The sequence below is a fragment of the Neophocaena asiaeorientalis genome, unplaced genomic scaffold (assembly GCF_003031525.2).
Source record: "Neophocaena asiaeorientalis asiaeorientalis breed wild unplaced genomic scaffold, Neophocaena_asiaeorientalis_V1.1 scaffold71, whole genome shotgun sequence".
NCBI lineage: Eukaryota > Metazoa > Chordata > Mammalia > Artiodactyla > Phocoenidae > Neophocaena > Neophocaena asiaeorientalis.
In genome coordinates, this window is record NW_020175439.1 from 2,556,853 (window position 1) to 2,575,443 (window position 18,591).

The window sequence follows — 18,591 nt, forward strand, 5'->3', positions numbered from 1 at the left end:
GTGTCCTCGGGATTTCACATCCCCAAAATTAGTGAGAAGGAGGGAGAGAGGGGTACTCTGTGTTTGGCCCATGTTTAGGTCCTGGAAGAGGTTGGTTAGAAAAGGTTATTCTGAAAACGAAAGTGATTAAGAGCAGTCCCAATAGCGGAGCCTGTAAAAGGAGGAAGGGAGGTTATCGCGTGCGCGCTTCAGATGGGCTATCAACCCCCAGATGGGTCGCGGTGGACGTCTCCAACCACGCCCGACTAGGTGTCCTATAGCGCGTCCGCCAGGACTGTCCTAGTCCCCAAAACAGAAGGTACCTTGAGCCAGCTTACTTACCGATCGGTTGTCAGCGATGACCCGTTGACCTGATGTCTGGTGGGCTTGGGGGCATCCCGGACGAGCCCCCAAATGAAATGCCCACGGTCACGAGACCCCTCCACAAGACCACCAGAGACAAGAGTCAAAGCCAAACGGCAAGGGTCATTTATTGCAGGTTCGAACCTGGACCTCCGCGCACTCGTTGCCGGTGACGCTAAGAGGTCCCGATGGAGTTTAGTACAGCTCTTTTATAGACAGGTACAAACAAGCTCGCGACCTTCAGGGGTGGGGGGTACTGATTGGCTAACCTTTAAACAAAGACATTAGTCACTGATTGGTTAACTTTTAAACAAAGACACTAGTCACCGTCTGATTGGTTGGATGGTTGCAAAAGGGGGTTCAGCAAGCATAGTTACAGAAGCGAGAGCGGCTGGGTAAGTTTCGGTTTCCTGAGGGTTTGTTTCTCAATTAGAAATACTTAAAATGGGGCCATAGTTACAAACAGTACAAACAGGAAGATCGATGCAATCCTAGCAGTGCTGCGGCCTAACGGCAGGTCATCAATTCAGTCCTATTTCTACCAAAGTAGAACATAGCTCTTCACGGAGAGACATGTGAAGTTTAACATTCCCCCCAAGCTTCTAATACACCCTATTAAGAAGTTGTCTCCCAACCATAGTTGAAAATCACTTCAGGGTAATGGGAGGTATTACTGATGGGAAAGTTTAGCACAAGTGAACCTTGTGTAAGCAGAAAATTGAGAAGTGCTGCTCAAGGAAACAGCACACAGAGAAAGGAATGATGGTTTCTATCACTGCTGCAGGGAATTGGGGAGACGGTCACAGAGGAGGTGACGTTTGGTTTGAATCTTGGAATATAGGCAGAATTCATCAGATCAACTTGATGAGGGAAGCATTCAAGGCAGAGGGGACAGCTGAGGATGGCAGAGCTGTGAAGCAGTGTGTAAATGAGAGCTGTGTTTCTTAGCAAGGCCAGGCAGGAGATATAACAGTAGAAGGTGGAGGCCTTTACACCCTGCAGAGGAGTTTAGACTCCATCCAGGAAGCAAGGGGGAGACTTTGGAGAGTTTTAAGAACAGTAATATGGACTTCCCTGGTGGCACAGTGGTTAAGAATCTGCCTGCCAATGCAGGGGACATAGGTTCGAGCCCTGGTCCGGGAAGATCCCACATGCCACGGAGCAGCTAAACCTGTGCGCCACAACTACTGAAGCCCACGTGCCTAGAGCCCATGCTCCACAAGAGAAGCCACCGCAATGAGAAGCCCACGCACCGCAACGAAGAGTAGCCCCCGCTCACCACAGCTAGAGAAGGCCTGCGTGTAGCAACGAAGACCAACGCAGCCAAAAATAATAAATAAATTTGTTAAAAGAAAAGAGAACAGTAATATGCTCCGATTGTCCTTTTAGGAAAACATCTGTGACTGCAAAATGGATATGGGCTAAACCTGCAAGTAATGTAAATCATTTCTGCCCATTATAGTCATGTGGCCTACCAAACTGTAAGGGAGGCTAGGAAAGGTAGTTATGTGTCTAGGCAGAAAAAGAAATGGGATATTTTCTCCATCTTAGTCACCAAATCCCATTAATTCTGCCTCCCAAATAGCATCTTAACCTTTCCGTGCTTCTTCACCTACAGTGCTACTTTCAGAGTTTGAGTTCTCATGGTCTCTCTCACCTCCTAAATAGCGAAACTCTCCTAATTAACCTCCTGCCTCCAGACTAACGCCTCTGCAATCAACCAACCCTCAGCGGTGCCAAGGGATCTTGCTAGAATAAAAATAGGAGCATATCCTGCCCCTCCTTAAAAACCTTTAGTGGCTCGCTGTCCCCTTCTGAACCCCTTAGCAGGGCACACAGGGCCCTGCTTCCCCACCCCGACCTCATCTTCTGCCACTTCATCATGAACTCTTTGCTCCAGTCCTGCCAAGCGTGTCTCCTTTCCACACCATGGCCTCTGTGTTCACCCTTCTTTGCCTTTGTCCGTACTGTCCATCTGCCTGGAATTCCCATCTCCTCCTCACCCACCTGAGGAATGCCTAGGCATCCTTCAGGAGTCACCTTCCCTGGACCAGTTTCCTCCCAGTGAAGCTAACTTGTTCTGCTATCACTTTGCCCATAATATGTTCACTCTTGTATTGCTCAGGGTCCTGGCAGAAAGGGAAACAGAAGAGACTTAAATGAAGGGACTGTGTAAAAATTTGAGGGCTGCTTTTAGGGAAATAAAAAATGGACACTGGCTCGCTCTGGAGCTATTTCCAGCCTGGGCCTGAAGACGTGGGGAGAGAAAGCTGGTAGAAGAGATGAAGGGGTGAGCTGGAGCATGGCCTTTGCTAGAGGAATGTAGCCAACTACCAAGCTGCAGACTGATCAGAGGGAACAGATGTCCTGGCCTCCCTGGCCTCTATTCTCTCATCCCTTGATCTCCCAACTGGTCCAAACCAACCAGAAGGTAAAGGCTGAGGGAGCCCACTGATGCTGACCTTCAGGTAAGCTTCCCAGGGCATAGGGTGGGGTGGAGAAAGGGGGATGGATCTGAACAGGCAAATGCAGAGTATCCAGTATAGCTTTTTATGTCTTACCTAGCACATTGCAACTATTTAAATACATATCTTTCCTGCCTAATTGTGAGTTCCTTGAATGCATTTTTTTTTTTTTTCTGAATCATGGATACCTAGTATAACCTTTAAAAGTTGCTAAAAATAATGGCTGGCTCCAGGTAGGGGGATCAAGATGGTGGAGGAAACTCACCGTCTCCCACAAAAACACTATAAATACATCTACAAGTGGAACGAGTCACAAACATCTACTAAATAATGAAAGAAGACCTCAGACTTCTGAAAGGGCAAGAAAACCTCCACATAACCAGGTAGGACAAAAGGAAAAAGGAAAAGAAAGCATTGGGATGGGGCCTGCATCCAGGAAGGCAGCTGTGAAGAAGGAAAGGTTCCCACACCTGTTCCTCACAGCAGGGGGCCCAGCCTGGATAGCAGGGGGGGGGGGACGGGGGGGGGGGGGGGGGGGGGGGGGGGCTTCAGAGCCTCAGAGGAGAGCACAGTAACCAATTTGTGGGAGGCAAAAGAGAGAGTAACCTGCACAGAAGGTTGGCACTGCCACCCTGTGCTCCCCAGCCTGAGACACTCGTCGGTCAGTGTGGGCAGGGGCTGGGTGCTATAGCTCAGGCTCTAGAGGTCAGACCCAGGGAGAGGACCAGGGTTGGCTGTGTAGAAACAGCCTGAAGAGGCTGGACTGTGGCAACTGAGGGTGTATTCGGAAGAAGCCTGGGCCTGCCAGAGGCAAAGTGCCATTATTGGGGGACACATGGGGAGAGGGTGGGACCACCATAAGAGCTTCTTTCCCTGTCAGCACTCCCAGGCAACAGGACACTACCTACAGGAGCTCCAGGGGCAGGCCACAATGATCAAGGGACCAATCCAAGAGGAAGACATAATTGTAAATATATACGTACCCAACACAGGAGCACCTCAATATATAAGGCAAGAATCTCAATATAGAAGGGAAATACAGCCATAAAAGGAGAAATCGACAGTACCACACTAATAGTAGGGGACTTTAACACCCAACCTTCATCAGTGGACAGATCATCCAGACAGAAAATCAATAAGGAAACACAAGCTTTAAATGACACAACAGACTAGATAGACTTAATTGCTATTTATAGGACATCCATCCAAAAGCAGCAGAATATACTTTCTTAAGTGCACATGGAACATTCTCTGGGACTGATCACATGCTGGGCCACAAAGCGAGCCTCAGTAAATTTAAGAAAATTGAAATCATATCAAGCATCTTTTCTGACCACAACGCTATGAGATTAGAAGTGAATACAGGGAAAAAAAGGTAAAAAACACAAACACATGAAGGCTAAACAATATGTTACTAAACAACCAATGGATCACTGAAGAAATAAAAAATACCTACAGACAAATTACAATGAAAACACGACTATCCAAAACCTATGGGATGCAGCAAAAGGAGTTCTAAGAGGGAAGTTTATAGCAACACAATCTTCTTAACTTAGGAAATAAGAAAAATCTCAAACAACCTAACCTTACACCTAAAACAACTACAGAAAGAAGAAAACCCAAAGTTAGTAGAAGGAAAGAAATCATAAAGATCAGAGCAGAAATAAATAGAGATGAAGAAAACAATAGAAAAGATCAATGAACCTAAAAGCTGGTTCTTTGAAAAGATAAACAAAATTGATAAACCTTTAGCCAGAGTCATCAAGAAAAAAAGTGAGAAGACTCAAATCAATAAAATTAGAAATGAAAAAGAAGACACCATGGAAAGGATACAAAGGATCATAAGAGACTACTACAAATAGCTATATGCCAATAAAATAGACACCCTAGAAAAAATGGACAAGTTCTTAGAAACATACAACGTTCCAAAACTGAACCAAGAAGAAACAGAAAATACAGACCAGTCACAAGTACTGAAATTATGGCTTCACAGGTGAATTCTATCAAATATTTAGAGAAGAGCTAACACCTACCCTTCTGAAACTCTTCCAAAAAACTGTAGAGGAAGGAACACTGCCAAGCTCATCATTCTATGAGGCCACCATCACCCTGAAACCAAAACCAGACAAAAAAAGAAAATTATAGGCCAATTATCACTGATGAACATAAATGCAAAAATCAACAAAAATACTAGTAAGCCGAATCCAACAACACATTAAAAGGATCATACACCATGATCAAGTGGGGTTTATCCCAGTGATGCAAGGATTCCTCAATATCCACAAATCAATCAGTGTGATACACATTAACAAAATGAAGAATAAAAACCATATGATCATTTCAATAGATGCAGAAAAAGCTTTTGACAAAATTCAACACCCATTTACGATAAAAACTTTCCAGAAACTGGGCATAGAGGGAACCTACCTCAACATAATAAAGGCCATATATGACAAACCCAGGGCTAACATCATTCTCAGTGGTGCAAAGTTCCCTCTGAGATCAGGAACAAAGCAAGGATGTCCACTCTTGCCACTTTTATTCAGTATGGTTTTGGAAGTCCTAGCCATGGCAGTCAGAGAAGAAAAAGAAATAAAAGGAATCCAAATTGGAAAAGAAGTAAAACTGTCACTGTCTGCAGATGACATGATACTATATATAGAAAATTGTAAAGATGCCACCAGAAAACTACTAGAGATCATCAATGAATCTGGTAAAGTTGCAGGATACAAAATTAATACACAGAAATCTCTTGCATTCCTATACACTAACAACAAAAGATCGGAAAGAGAAATTAACACATTATTGACCAGGGGATTTTTTTTTTTTTGCAGTACATGGGCCTCTCACTGTTGTGGCCTCCCTTGTTGCGGAGCACAGGCTCAGCGGCCATGGCTCATGGGCCTAGTCGCTCTGCAGCATGTGGGATCTTCCCAGACCGGGGCATGATCCCGTGTCCCCTGCATCAGCAGGCAGACTCTCAACCACTGCACCACCAGGGAAGCCCGGATTTTTGTAGAAACTAACACCTGTGGCCATAATATGCCTCCAGTCAAAAATGTGTTAAGGAAACAATCTCATTTACCATAGTATCAAAAAAGAAAAAAAAAATGAAATAAACCTGCCTGAGGAGACCAAAGACCTGTACTCTTAAAACTGTAAGATGCTGATGAAAGAAATAGAAGATGACACAAACACATAGAGATACCATGTTCTTGGATTGGAAGAATCGATATTATCAAAATGACTATACTACCCAAGGCAACCTACAGATTCAATGCAATCCCTATCAAATTTCCAATGGCATTTTCCACAGAGTTAGATCAAAATATTTTAAAATTTGTATGGAAATACAAAAGACTCCAAATAGCCAAAGCAATCCTGAGAAAGAAAAATGGAGCTGGAGGAATCAGGCTCCTTGACTTCAGACTATACTACAAAGCTACAGTAATCAAAACAGTATGGTACTGGTGCAAAAACAGAAATATAGATCAATGGAACAGGACAGAAAGCCCAGAAATAAACCCATGCACATACGGTCAACCTATGACAAAGGAGGCAAGAATATACAATGGATTCAATAAGTGGTGCTGGGAGAACTGGACAGCTACATGTGAAGGAATGAAATTAGATCATTCTTTAACACCATACACAAAAATAAACTCAAAATGGATCAAAGACCTAAATGTAAGGCCGGACACTATAAAACTCTTAGAGGAAAACATAGGCAACACTCTTTGAACATAAATCACAGCAATAACTTTTTGGATCCACCTCCTAGGGAACATATCTCAATATAATAAAAGCCATTTATGACAAACCCACAGCCAATATAATACTCAACAGTGAAAAGCTAAAAGCCTTCCTACTAAATTCAGGAACAAGACAAGGATGCCCACTCTCACCACTTCTATTCAACATAGTATTGGAAGTCCTAGCCACAGCAATCAGACAAGAAAAAAAAAAAAAAAGGTATCCAAATTGGAAGAGGTGAAATTGTCACTGTTTGCAGATGACATGATACTATATATATAAAACCCTAAGGACTCTACACAAAAATCACTAGATCTAATAAATGAATTAAAAAAAAAAACAAAAAAAAAAAAAAAAAAAAAAAAAAAGGTATCCAAATTGGAAGAGGTGAAATTGTCACTGTTTGCAGATGACATGATACTATATATATAAAACCCTAAGGACTCTACACAAAAATCACTAGATCTAATAAATGAATTAAGCAAAGTAGCAAAATACAAGATTAACATCCAAAAACCAGTTGCATTTCTTTACACTAACAATGAAATATCAGAAAGGGAATGTAAAAAAAAATACCACCAAAAAATATACTTCAGAGTAAACCTGACCAAGGAGGTGAAAGACTTACATGCTATCAACTACAAAACATTAATAAATTAAAAAGGATCCAAAGAAATGGAAAGATATCCCATACTCTTGGATTGGAAGAATTTATATTGTTAAAATGGCAATACTACCCAAAGCAATCTACAGATTTAATGCAATCCCTATCAAAATACCCATGACATTTTTCACAGAACTAGAACAATCAAAACTTTATATGGAACCATAAAAGACCCAGAATTGCCAAAGCAATCCTGAGGGAAAAAACATAAAGGAGGCATACCTCTCCCAGAGTTCAAACAATACTACAGAGCCACAGTAATCAAAACAGTGTGGTATTGGTACAAAAACAGACATACGGATCAATGGACCAGAATAGAGAGCCCAGAAATAAACCTAGACACCTACAGGCAATTAATCTTCAACAAAGGAGACAAGAATATAAAATAGTAATAAGTCTCTTTAACATGTGGTGCTGGAAAAGTTGGACAGCTGCATGTAAGTCCGTGAAGTTAGAACACACCCTCACACCATGCACAGAAATAAACTCAAAATGGCTTAAAGACTTAAACATAAAACATGACACCATAAAACTAGAACTTGACACCATAACACTTCTAAAACTTCTAGAATTTATTCTCTGACATAAATCATACCAATGTTTTCCTAGATCAGTCTCCCAAGGCAATAGAAATAAAAATAAACAAACGGGACCATATCAAACTTAGAAGCTTTTGCACAGCAAAGGAACCCATATAAAAATGAAAAGACAGGGCTTCTCTGGTGGCGCAGTTGTTGAGAGTCCGCCTGCCGATGCAGGGGACACAGGTTCGTGCCCCGGTCCGGGAAAAGACAAGGGCTTAGTCTCCAAAATATACAAACTGCTTATACAACTCAACAACAAAAACACAAACAACCCAATCGAAAAATGGGCCAAAGACCTTAATAGACATTTCTCCAAAGAAGACGTACGGATGGCCAGTAGACACATGAAAAGATGCTCAACATCACTAATTATTAGAGAAATGCAAATCAAAACTACAATGAGGTACCAACTCACACCAGTCAGAATGGCAATCATTAAAAAGTCTACAAATAAATGCTGGAGAGGATGTGGAGAAAAGGGAACCCTCCTACACTGCTGGTGGGAACGTAAGTTGGTACAGCTACTATGGAAAACAGTACGGAGATTCCTCAGAAAACTAAAAATAGAATTACCGTGTGATCTAGCAGTCCCACTCCTGGGAATGTACCCAAACAAAACTATAATTCAGAAAGATACATGTGCCCCTATGTTCACAGCAGCCCTGTTCACAATAGCTAAAACATGGAAACAACCTAATGTCCACCAACAGATGAATGGATAAAGAAGATGTGGTACATATATACAATGGAGTACTACTCAGCCATAAAAAAGAATGAAATAATGCCATTTGCAGCAACATGGATGCAACTAGAGATTATCATACTAAGTAAGTCAGAAAGAGAAAGACAAATACCATATAATATCACTGATATGTGGAATCTAAAATATGGCACAAATGAACCTATCTACAAAACAGAAACAGGCTCACAGACATAGAGAACAGACTTGTGGTTGCCAAGGGGGAGGGCATTGGGGGAGGGGAAGGACTGGGAGTTTGGGATTAACAGATGTAAACTATTATAGATAGGATGGATAAACAAGGTCCTATAACACAGGGAACTATATCCAATCTCCTATGATAAACCATAATGGAAGAGAATATAAAAAAAGAATGCCTGTATGTGTATAACTGAGTCACTTTTGCTGAATAGCAGAGATTGGCATCATATTGTAAATCAACTATACTTCAATAAAAAAATAAAAAAGAAAATAAAAATAAACAAATGAGACCGAATTAAACTTAAAAGCTTCTGCACAGCAAAGGAAACCATAAATGAAACGAAAAGACAACCCACAAAATGGGAGAAAGTATTTGCAAACAAAGTGGCTGACAGGGATTAATTTCCGAAATATACAAACAGCTCATGCAGCTCTATGTGAAAAAACAACAACAAAAACCAAACAACCCAATCCAAAAATGGGCAGAAGACCTAAATAGACATTTCTCCAAAGGAGACATACAGATGGCCAAAAAGCACATGAAAAGATGCTCAACATCACTAATTATCAGAGATATGCAAATCAAAACTACAGTAAGGTATCACCTACCACTGGTCAGAATGGCCATCATCAAAAAGTCTACAAACAGTTAAGTGCTGGAGAGGGTGTGGAGAAAAGGGAACCCTCCTACACTGTTGGTGGGAATGTAAATTGGTACAACCACTATGGAGAACAGTATGGAGGTTCCTTAAAACACTAAAAATAGAACTACCATATGATCCAGCAATCCCACTCCTTGGCATATATCTGGAGAAAGCCACAATTAGAAAATATTCATGCACCCCAATGTTCATTACAGCACTATTTACAACAGCCTAGACATGGAAGCAACCTAAATGTCCATTGACAGAGGAATGGATAAAGAAGATGTGGTATATACAATGGAATATTACTCAGCCATAAAAAAGAACAAAATAATGCCATTTGCAGCAACATGGACGAACCTAGAGATTATCACACTAAGTGAAGTAAGTCAGACTGAGAAAGACAAATATCATATGGTATGACTCATGTGAAATCTAGTTTTTGAAAATGATACAGATGAACTTATTTACAAAACAGAAACAGACTTACAGGTATTGAAAACTTATGGTTATCAAAGGAGAAATGTGGGCAGGAGGGATAAATCAGGAGCTTGGGATTAACATACATACACTACTATATATAAGATAAATAACCAACAAGGACCTACTGTATAGCCCAGAGAACTGTACTCAGTATTCTGTGATAACCTATATGAGCAAAGAATCTGAAAAAGAATGAATCTATGTATAACTGAATCACTCTGCTGTACACCGGAAACTAACACAACACTGCAAATCAACTACACTCCAATAAAACTTTTTAAAGAAATTGCTAAAAATAATGGTCCCTCATATTTTTCTTTTTTAAATAAGTTTTACTGAGATGTAATCCACATAGCATAGGATTCATCCTTTTAAAATGTGCAATTCAATAGTTTTTAGTATATTTACAAAGTTGTGCAACCAGCATCATTTATCTAATTTTAGAAAATTTCCCTCACCCCAGAAAGAAACCCTGTACCCCTTAGCAGTCAAACTCCATCCCCTCCTTCTCCTAGGCCCTGGCAACCACTAATGTACTTTTTTTTTTATTGGAGTATAATTGCTTTACAGTGGTGTGTTAGTTTCTGCTTTATAACAAAGTGCATCAGCTATATGTATACATATATCCCCATATCGCCTCCCTCCCACCCTCCTTATCCCACCCCTCTAGGTGGTCACAAAGCACCAAGCTGATCTCCCTGTGCTATGCAGCTGCTTCCAACTAGCTATCTATTTTACATTAGGTACTGTATATATGTCCATACCACTCTCTAACTAGTCCCAGCTTACCTTTCCCCCTCCCCGTGTCCTCAAGTCCATTCTCTACATCTGCGTTTTTATTCGTGTCCTGCCTCTACGTTCTTCAGAATCTTTTTTTTTTTTTGATTCTATATATATATGTTGGCATATGGTATTTGTTTTTCTGACTTACTTCACTCTGTATGACAGACTCTGGGTCTATCCACCTCACTACAAATAACTCAATTTTGTTTCTTTTTATGGCTAATATTCCATTGTATATATGTGCCACATCTTCTTTATCCATTCATCTGTCAGTGGACACTTAGGTTGCTTCCATGTCCTGGCTATTGTAAATAGAGCTGTAATGAACATTGTGGTACATGACTCTTTTTGAATTATGGTTTTCTCTCCCTCCCTCATAATATTTAAATGAAATATTCAGCTACATTACTGCAGTCTATTTTTAAGTGTTGAAAAGGATTTCCTAGAGTTATCTTACCACGTGAAGCATACGGTAAGTTTTGTTTCATATTCCTGACTGCATTTTCTCATTTCTCAGCCAAACAGGTAGGACTCGTGAGATCGCAGTGGCTTCCAGGAATTATACCCCATACACACGAGTCCTGGAGTTAACCATGAAGAAAACTCTGACTTAAGCACTTGGAGACGTACACTTTTCACTGATGGACAAAGGCCCTGGAACCCTGCGGCTTGAAGTCTGGAAAGGGTGACTGTTGCTTCGTCCTATACACTGTTTAAGCTGCAGTGGAAACTGCTGAGGTTCTGATCCACTTCTTAAACATGAAGGAAAGTGGAGGGGGAGGGGGAAGGCAGGAGAGAGAGGTTTCAAGGTCATATTTCAAACACCCAACCAGTGTATGTACCCTGCTGTACTGGGCCGTCATTAGCTTTCCATGCGGACACTGAGTCCTATCAGGAGAAATCCCTCACTATTTTCTGTTTTACTAGAATTCGGCTGGGAAGAAATAAGGCATTATCTTGAAATTTCATGTTACTTATTGCCAGGATCATTTGTTACAGCATGAAGGTTTTATTTACCCGTAGAAGTATTAGAGGCGGTGTTTCTCTGCTACAGGGAAGCCTGTCCGCAGGAGTGCAGGCACATGGGGAAATGTGACCCTGGGAAGGAAGGGGCAGGTGCCGAGGACCTGTGCAGGGGTGTGGGAGCCTCGGCTGCAGCCGGTCCTCATGTGGGCAGACACACTTCATTCTGACGTGCTAACCCCTTGGTTTACTTTGTGCCTTATGCCTTTAAGGGGCCAGCTGAAATCACTGTATTTATTCAACCTGTGATTTATTTTTTCTTTCTTTCTCACTTTAACTGAAAGAGAATTTTATATGTTGTGGAAATTTAATCACTTAATGTTTTTGATATCAATTGGTGTTTTTGTTAAAGGAATGAGTGATTTGTTCAAGCATGCTCTACTTTGATATTATAACCTATGTCACATGTTTAATAAATGCCATATATTTTGTTCTACTGATGCTATCATTGTGTCATCCATGACTGTGTAGAAGGGGTAGAGAACAGAATTGGGTTTTGGACTGTCCAGGTCAGGGCACCATAATCTTTCAATCAGTAGTCCTTAGAATCATTTATAAACCGTAAGAGAAGGGGTGTGTGTGTGTGTGTGTGTGTGTGTGTGTGTGTGTGTGTGTGTGTGTGAGTTAACCTACCTTCTAGAAACACTAAGATGCATTCATGTTTATAAAATTTTAAAAATCATTTTTACTTAAAAAAAAAAAAATCATGCTCCCTTGTGCCCAAACTCTCTACCCCTTACTCCTCCGCTTAAAAAAAAAGCCAAAGAAAGAAAGCAAAGCAACTCGGTTGAGTAAATCACCACAAGTCAGGACAGTGTCAAGAGGAAAACGCATATTTTGAAACCAAATTTTTATTTAAATTGTGGTTGTGGGACCTTGGGCATGTCATCAAAGCTCTCTGAATATCAACTTCATGTTCTAAAAACTTGGGATAATCACACCTACCCGGTGCTCACTTCGGCAGCACATATACTAAAATTGGACCAATACAGAGAAGATTAGCATGGCCCCTGAGCAAGGATGACAGGCAAATTCATGAAGCATTCCATATTTTTTCCACAAAGTAAACTTAAAATGGCTTAAGGACTTAAACATAAGACATGACACCATAAAACTTCTAGACGTGAACATAGGCAAAACATTCTCCAACATAAATCGTACCAATGTTTTCTTAGATCAGTCTCCCAAGGCAATAGAAATAAAAATAAACAAATGGGACCTAATCAAACTTACAAGCTTTTGCACAGCAAAGGAAACCATAAAAAAAAAACAAAAAGACAACTTACAGTATGGGAGAAAATATTTGCAAACAATGTGACCAATAAGGGCTTAATTTCCAAAATACACAAACAGCTCATACAACTCAATAACAAAAAAACAAACAACCCAATCCAAAAATGGGCAGACCTAAACAGACATTTCTCCAAAGAAGAAACACAGATAACCAATAGGCACTTGAAAAGATGCTCAACATCACCAATTATTAGAGAAATGCAAATCAAAACTACAATGAGGTACCAACTCACACCAGTCAGAATGGCCATCGTTAAAAATTCTACAAGTAACAAATGCTGGAGAGGGTGTGGAGAAAGGGAACCCTCCTACATTGTTGGTGGGAATGAAAGTTGCTGCAGCCACTGTGGAAAATGGTGTGGAGATTCCTCAGAAAACTAAAAATAGAATTACCATATGATCCAGCAATCCTATTCCTGTCCATATATCTGGACAAAACTATAATTCAAAAAGAAACATGCACCTCTATGTTCATAGCAGCACTATTCACAATAGCCAAAACATGGAAACGACCTAGGTGTCTATCAATAGATGGATAAAGAAGATATGGTACATATATACAATGGATTACTATTACTCAGTCATAAAAAAGAATGAAATAATGCCATTTGCAGCAACATGGATGCAACTGGAGATTATCATACTGAGTGAAGTAAGTTAGAAAGAGAAAGACAAATACCATATGATATCACTTATATGTGGAATCTAAAATATGACACAAATGAACCTATGAAACAGAATCTCGGACATAGAGAAGAGACTGGTGGTTGCCAAGGGGGAGGGTGTTGGGGGAGGGATGGAGTGGCAGGGTGGGGGTAGCAGATGTAAGCTTTCATACATAGAATGCACAAACAACAAGGGCCTACTGTATAGCACAGAGAACTATATTCAATATCCTATGACAAACCATAATGGAAAAGAATATATATAACTGAATCACTTTGCTGTACAGCAGTAATTAACACAACACTGTAAATCAACTACACTTCAACTCAAAAAAAAAAAATCACACCTGAAAGGCCAACGTGAGTGCCAACTGAGGTAGGTCACGCAGAGGCCTGGCCTGCGGATGGACGCAGAGGAGGGTGCTGCCATTCTGAGGTGTGTTTTAAAGCACTGTTGACTCCTGGCTACCTTCACTCTTTGAGCTGCTCTAGCATGAGAAACCGTTTCCTAGCGCAGCCCCAAGGAGGAGCATTTCAGGAAAAGGCAGGCCTTGGGACCAGGAGGTAGGGAAGCAGGACTCAGAGTGGCAGAAGGTATGGCAACCCCTGGGCCCCTGGAGAAGCTGGTGTGGAAACAGCTTCTAAATGCAACACGGCATAAAGAATGTCGGTTTTAATACAACAAAGACTGTTCTGCAAGCACTCCACATCACCGACCCCGTCCCGTTTTTTCTTTTCTTAAAACAGTCAAAAAAAGGAAAAAAAGTAGTGATTTTAAATTCAAAGGATGCCAGGGATCATTCCATAGCATTAAAGGTGTCCCTGGGCCCTTTATACTTTTATATACACCTTCAACATGTGGAGAATTTTAAAGATTATTTGAACTATTTAGAAAGACCACTGAAGAGACTTCCTCAGTGGTACAGACTTGAAACTGAAAAAAACCAGAGCTGATCCTTCTCAACCCTTTGTCAAAATTAGTGACACTCAACCCACCGTCTGAAAGAGTGCCGTTTGTTCTTCAACCTCCTCATAAGCACGGGTATCGTGTAGAACTAGGGGAATGATCTCTAATATTACACAGCAAATTTATCTAACTGAAATGAAAAACAGCAGTGTGTTAAGTTTTTTTAAAAAAAATTTTCCTATGATAATGCCTCAATTAATATTCTCATTCCAATCCTTCCAGACTTTCTTAAACACACCCCCCTCCTCCATTCATTTTGTTTTAGCACACATAGGACCCTATACTGAGAAGCAGAATCATGGTATTCAGGAACGTGGGCTCTGGAGACTGTTTCAGCTTAGTCACTAGTGTGTGGCTTGAGCACAGAACCTCTTTGAGTCCCTGTAAAATGGGATCAGTGACAGTTCTTTCCCAACTGTCACTGTGTGCAGATTAAATGAGCTAATATCTGTGGAGTTCTTAGAATAGTGCTTGGCACATAGTAAGCACTTAGTAAGTGCTGCCTATTATCACTACATACTTTTGTAACCCCATATATAATCACTTATATATCATTCTATATAGATACAGATGTATAGAGCTACACCACTGTTTCTTACAGCTAGCTGGATTCCAGTTTATTGAGGTACTATGGTTTACTTGATCTATCCCCTGATGTTGGAATTTTGGAGGCTGTCTTTACTCTTTTTAAAGCAATCCTCTGCTGAACCGTCTTGTACACATGTCTTTGTACACTTGCCTAGGATAAATTCCTAGAAGAGGAATCGCTGGGTCACAAGTTAGGCACATTTAAGTCTTTTCATGTACGTGGTTCCAACTTGGCCTCTGGAAATTGGAGTCCACTGAAAGCTCTCACCAACAGTATGAGGATGTTCTTTCCTGAATCTGTTGCCAACACTGGGAGTGAGAAATGAAGGTGTGTATAAAATTGCCTGCTTTACGCAGGCACGCCCCCCCCCAAACAGGCAGTGAATAAAGTTCCTTCAGGATATTGCCTTTGGATACCTGAGCTCGGGACAGTGCAGGTGTGAGATGCAGGCCTTTAAGTGTCCTCAGGGCCCAGAGAGTACCGGGCAGCCGAATGGAAACAGGACTCGGCTTACTTAGAAGAAGATGGTGTCCCAGTCAGAAGCAAGAGTCAGCCATTGGGACAAAAAATTCAGGCCACGTGCCTGACATGGGGTTTGAGTCTGGGCGGCACATGCCCCAGAGGGTTCCTTTCAGGGCCAGCTGGGAAGAGAGGAACATTTGGGAAGTCTCTGGAGTTTGGTGATGTGACATGGTCTCCCCGACAGAGGGTGCACCAACCAAGACTGACCCTGAGCTGGTCCACATGTCTGTCTACTCTGGGCACCCTCTTTCTCCCTAGCAAATGCCATTGGCCTGCTCCAGGAGTTCTAGGGTGGTCCCCAAGATAGAGGGTGGGGTGAGGGGTGTGACAGGAAGGGCAGGATTCCTTCCTGTCCTACTTCAGGCTACATCAGACCGTAGTGATCTCCCTGACATCCAGACTCAGAGGCCCAGTTCAGTTCAAGCAGTGCATGCCAGGTGCTGGGGACACACAGATGTGTACGCTCAATACCCTCATCCTCATCGAAAATTATTCCCAGCGAGTCTGTCTCCTCCTAGTCTTTGATGTCTCTGAATCCCAGGGGTACTTTTTTCCTGCTCCCCTCTTTTCTACTCTCACATCAAATGACTGACCATCATATCCATTTCCTTTCTCTCCACCCATGTAAGCTCCTTAGGGGCAGTTTCCTATAAAGGAGGGGACTCATTCTACACCTCAATAAGCATGGAGAAATCTACAAAATGAAAAGTATCCAGAAGGAGGCTTCGCTGGGGGAAGTAAAGGAGACCAAGAGTTACGGACCTAGGCACAGCATGCAAGCAGTCAATCTTCATAGCAGTTCTGTGTAGAAAATGTCACTACCACCATTTTGTGGTTAAGGAAACGGAAACTCAAAGAGAGATGAAAATTGCCTGAAACCACCCAGGCCCGTCTGATTCCAGAACAGGGGTGGGAAGCCTGGAGTCGGTATTGCCACTAAATTGCAATACTCCCTTGGGCGGGTCACCTCTGCTCTCAGGTGCAGGGCTCCCATGAGCAGCTCTGCCTAGGAAGGAAATGGAATTCCACCCGCCCCCGCCCCCCGCCCCGCAGAGGCCTGCTGTGATGATCACGTGAAGCAGCATGGGAAAAGTTTCCAGCACTGCGCCAGAGACATGCCTACAATCGATACCAGCAATTGACCCCTGCTATTGGTACTAGTCACTACTGTGAAGCAGGTATGGTACATGAATATTTTTAAACCCAAGGGTTTCCTCTCATTGGACACACATTAGAGACAACGAATAATGCTTACTTGTGAGTAGGACTGTGCAGAAGGAAAGTAGGGCAAAAAAAAAAATTGTGTCTGGATAGACATAAGATTAAATAAACCACAGACTCCTTTTCCTTATATGGAAATTTGAGAGTAACTCACTTGACTTTGTCAGAGGAGGACCAGCCCCAAAGAAAGACTGGAGATATGTTTCTGGAAAGAGAGACCAGAGGCAAAGAGACCACAGGGAGATGGCTGCAAAGTTTGGAGGTAATTTGTTAGGCAGGATTAGATTACTAATACATGGTATGAAGTTTAAATCAAAGAGGTTTTTGCATATGGATGTCCAATTAATTGTTTTAGCACCATTTGTTGAAAAGACTACCCATTTTCCACTGAATTGGCCTTGTACCACTGTTGGAAATCAACTGCCCATACATGCATAGGTCTATTTCTATACACCCTGTTATACTGATCTAGTTGTCTATCTTAACACCAGTCCCACACTCTCTTGATTACCGTAGCTTTATCTTAAGCCCTTGAAGTCAGGTAGTATAGGCTTTTCAACTCTGTTCTTTTTCAAAGTTGTTTTGGCTATTCTAGGACCTTTGAATTTCCATATGAATTTTACAGTCTGTCAGTTTCTACCTATGGGCTGCTGAAATTCTGACTGACACTGCACTGAATAGATAGATCCCCAAGGAGAGAACCAAGACCCACTGCTGAGTATCAGGCCAGCTTGTAGCTGGTGGGACTAGGTGAGTTCCTGAATGCTGGGGCTGCTTCTCTCTTCTTCAGTTGGGAAGGTACCAGGTAAAAACTTCCATAATGTATTCAGATGAAGGTATAGTATAATCTTTGTGGAATTCTGAACAAAATATTATAAGAAACATTAATTTGTGCCCAAAGGCCATAAAACTGATGTAATTTGAATGCAATAAAATATAAATAAATGGCAAACAGTTCTTAGGTGTTTTCTCTTAATTTTTCAACACATACTTTTGAGTTTTAACATACAGCATTTATAGCATTCACCTTCCTGAATTAGGGGTGTGGGGGGCTGAGAAATAATTAGTAGGCAATTTTTTGGCCCTGGGACTTTTCTTGTAAATGTTTTCTTTGGCAGCCATTCTCTTGAGAACAGGAAGTTACTCTCTTGTTACAGATTTAAGACTTTTCTGAGCCAAATAACAGAAAGCTGGATTAGTTCTGAAATGAAGGGGGAAAAAAACAACTCTTGGCTCTTGCTGGAGATTAATGACATCTTGCAAATATTTTAATTCTCCCTTTTCCCCTCTAACTTGCCACCTCCTAAACAATGCATGTTCAGCCTGAAAAATCTTAACTAGTCACTTTGTGGCCCAACCCTAAAATAAAATATCTTTATGGTACCCACAAATTTATTTAAACATTTTTGGAGGGCTGGGGGAAGGAAATAAGGGCTGTCTCAAGTTGACCTTTTTTATCACAAAATCCCAATACGGAATTTAAAACAGAAAATGTAGTTGTAAAGATGCTAATGTTTCTACAGTAATCATAAAGATTCATAATTTTCTTTGACCTTTTTATTTTTTTTAATTTTTTCTTCGACCTTTTAAAATGGCTTTTGCTATAGATAAAAATGTTCAATCAAGCTTTGTAAACAAACTCTATATATTATT

General features: G+C 41.3%; 1 protein-coding gene and 1 non-coding gene across 2 annotated transcripts in view; both read left to right on the forward strand.

Annotated features, from left to right (window-relative positions):
• The window catches only part of MYZAP (myocardial zonula adherens protein), a 102,617-nt gene extending 90,500 nt beyond the window's left edge, over positions 1–12,117 (forward strand). The window contains exon 13 of the mRNA XM_024767785.1: positions 11,176–12,117. Coding sequence (XP_024623553.1) covers positions 11,176–11,272 — 97 coding nt within the window. The 3' untranslated portion in view covers positions 11,273–12,117. The remainder of the gene's footprint in view (positions 1–11,175) is intronic.
• A 512-nt stretch (positions 12,118–12,629) lies between these two features.
• On the forward strand, positions 12,630–12,736 carry LOC112415048 (U6 spliceosomal RNA). Its single transcript, XR_003006266.1, has one exon. It is a non-coding gene; the product is annotated as a U6 spliceosomal RNA (small nuclear RNA).
• The last annotated feature ends 5,855 nt before the right edge of the window (positions 12,737–18,591 follow it).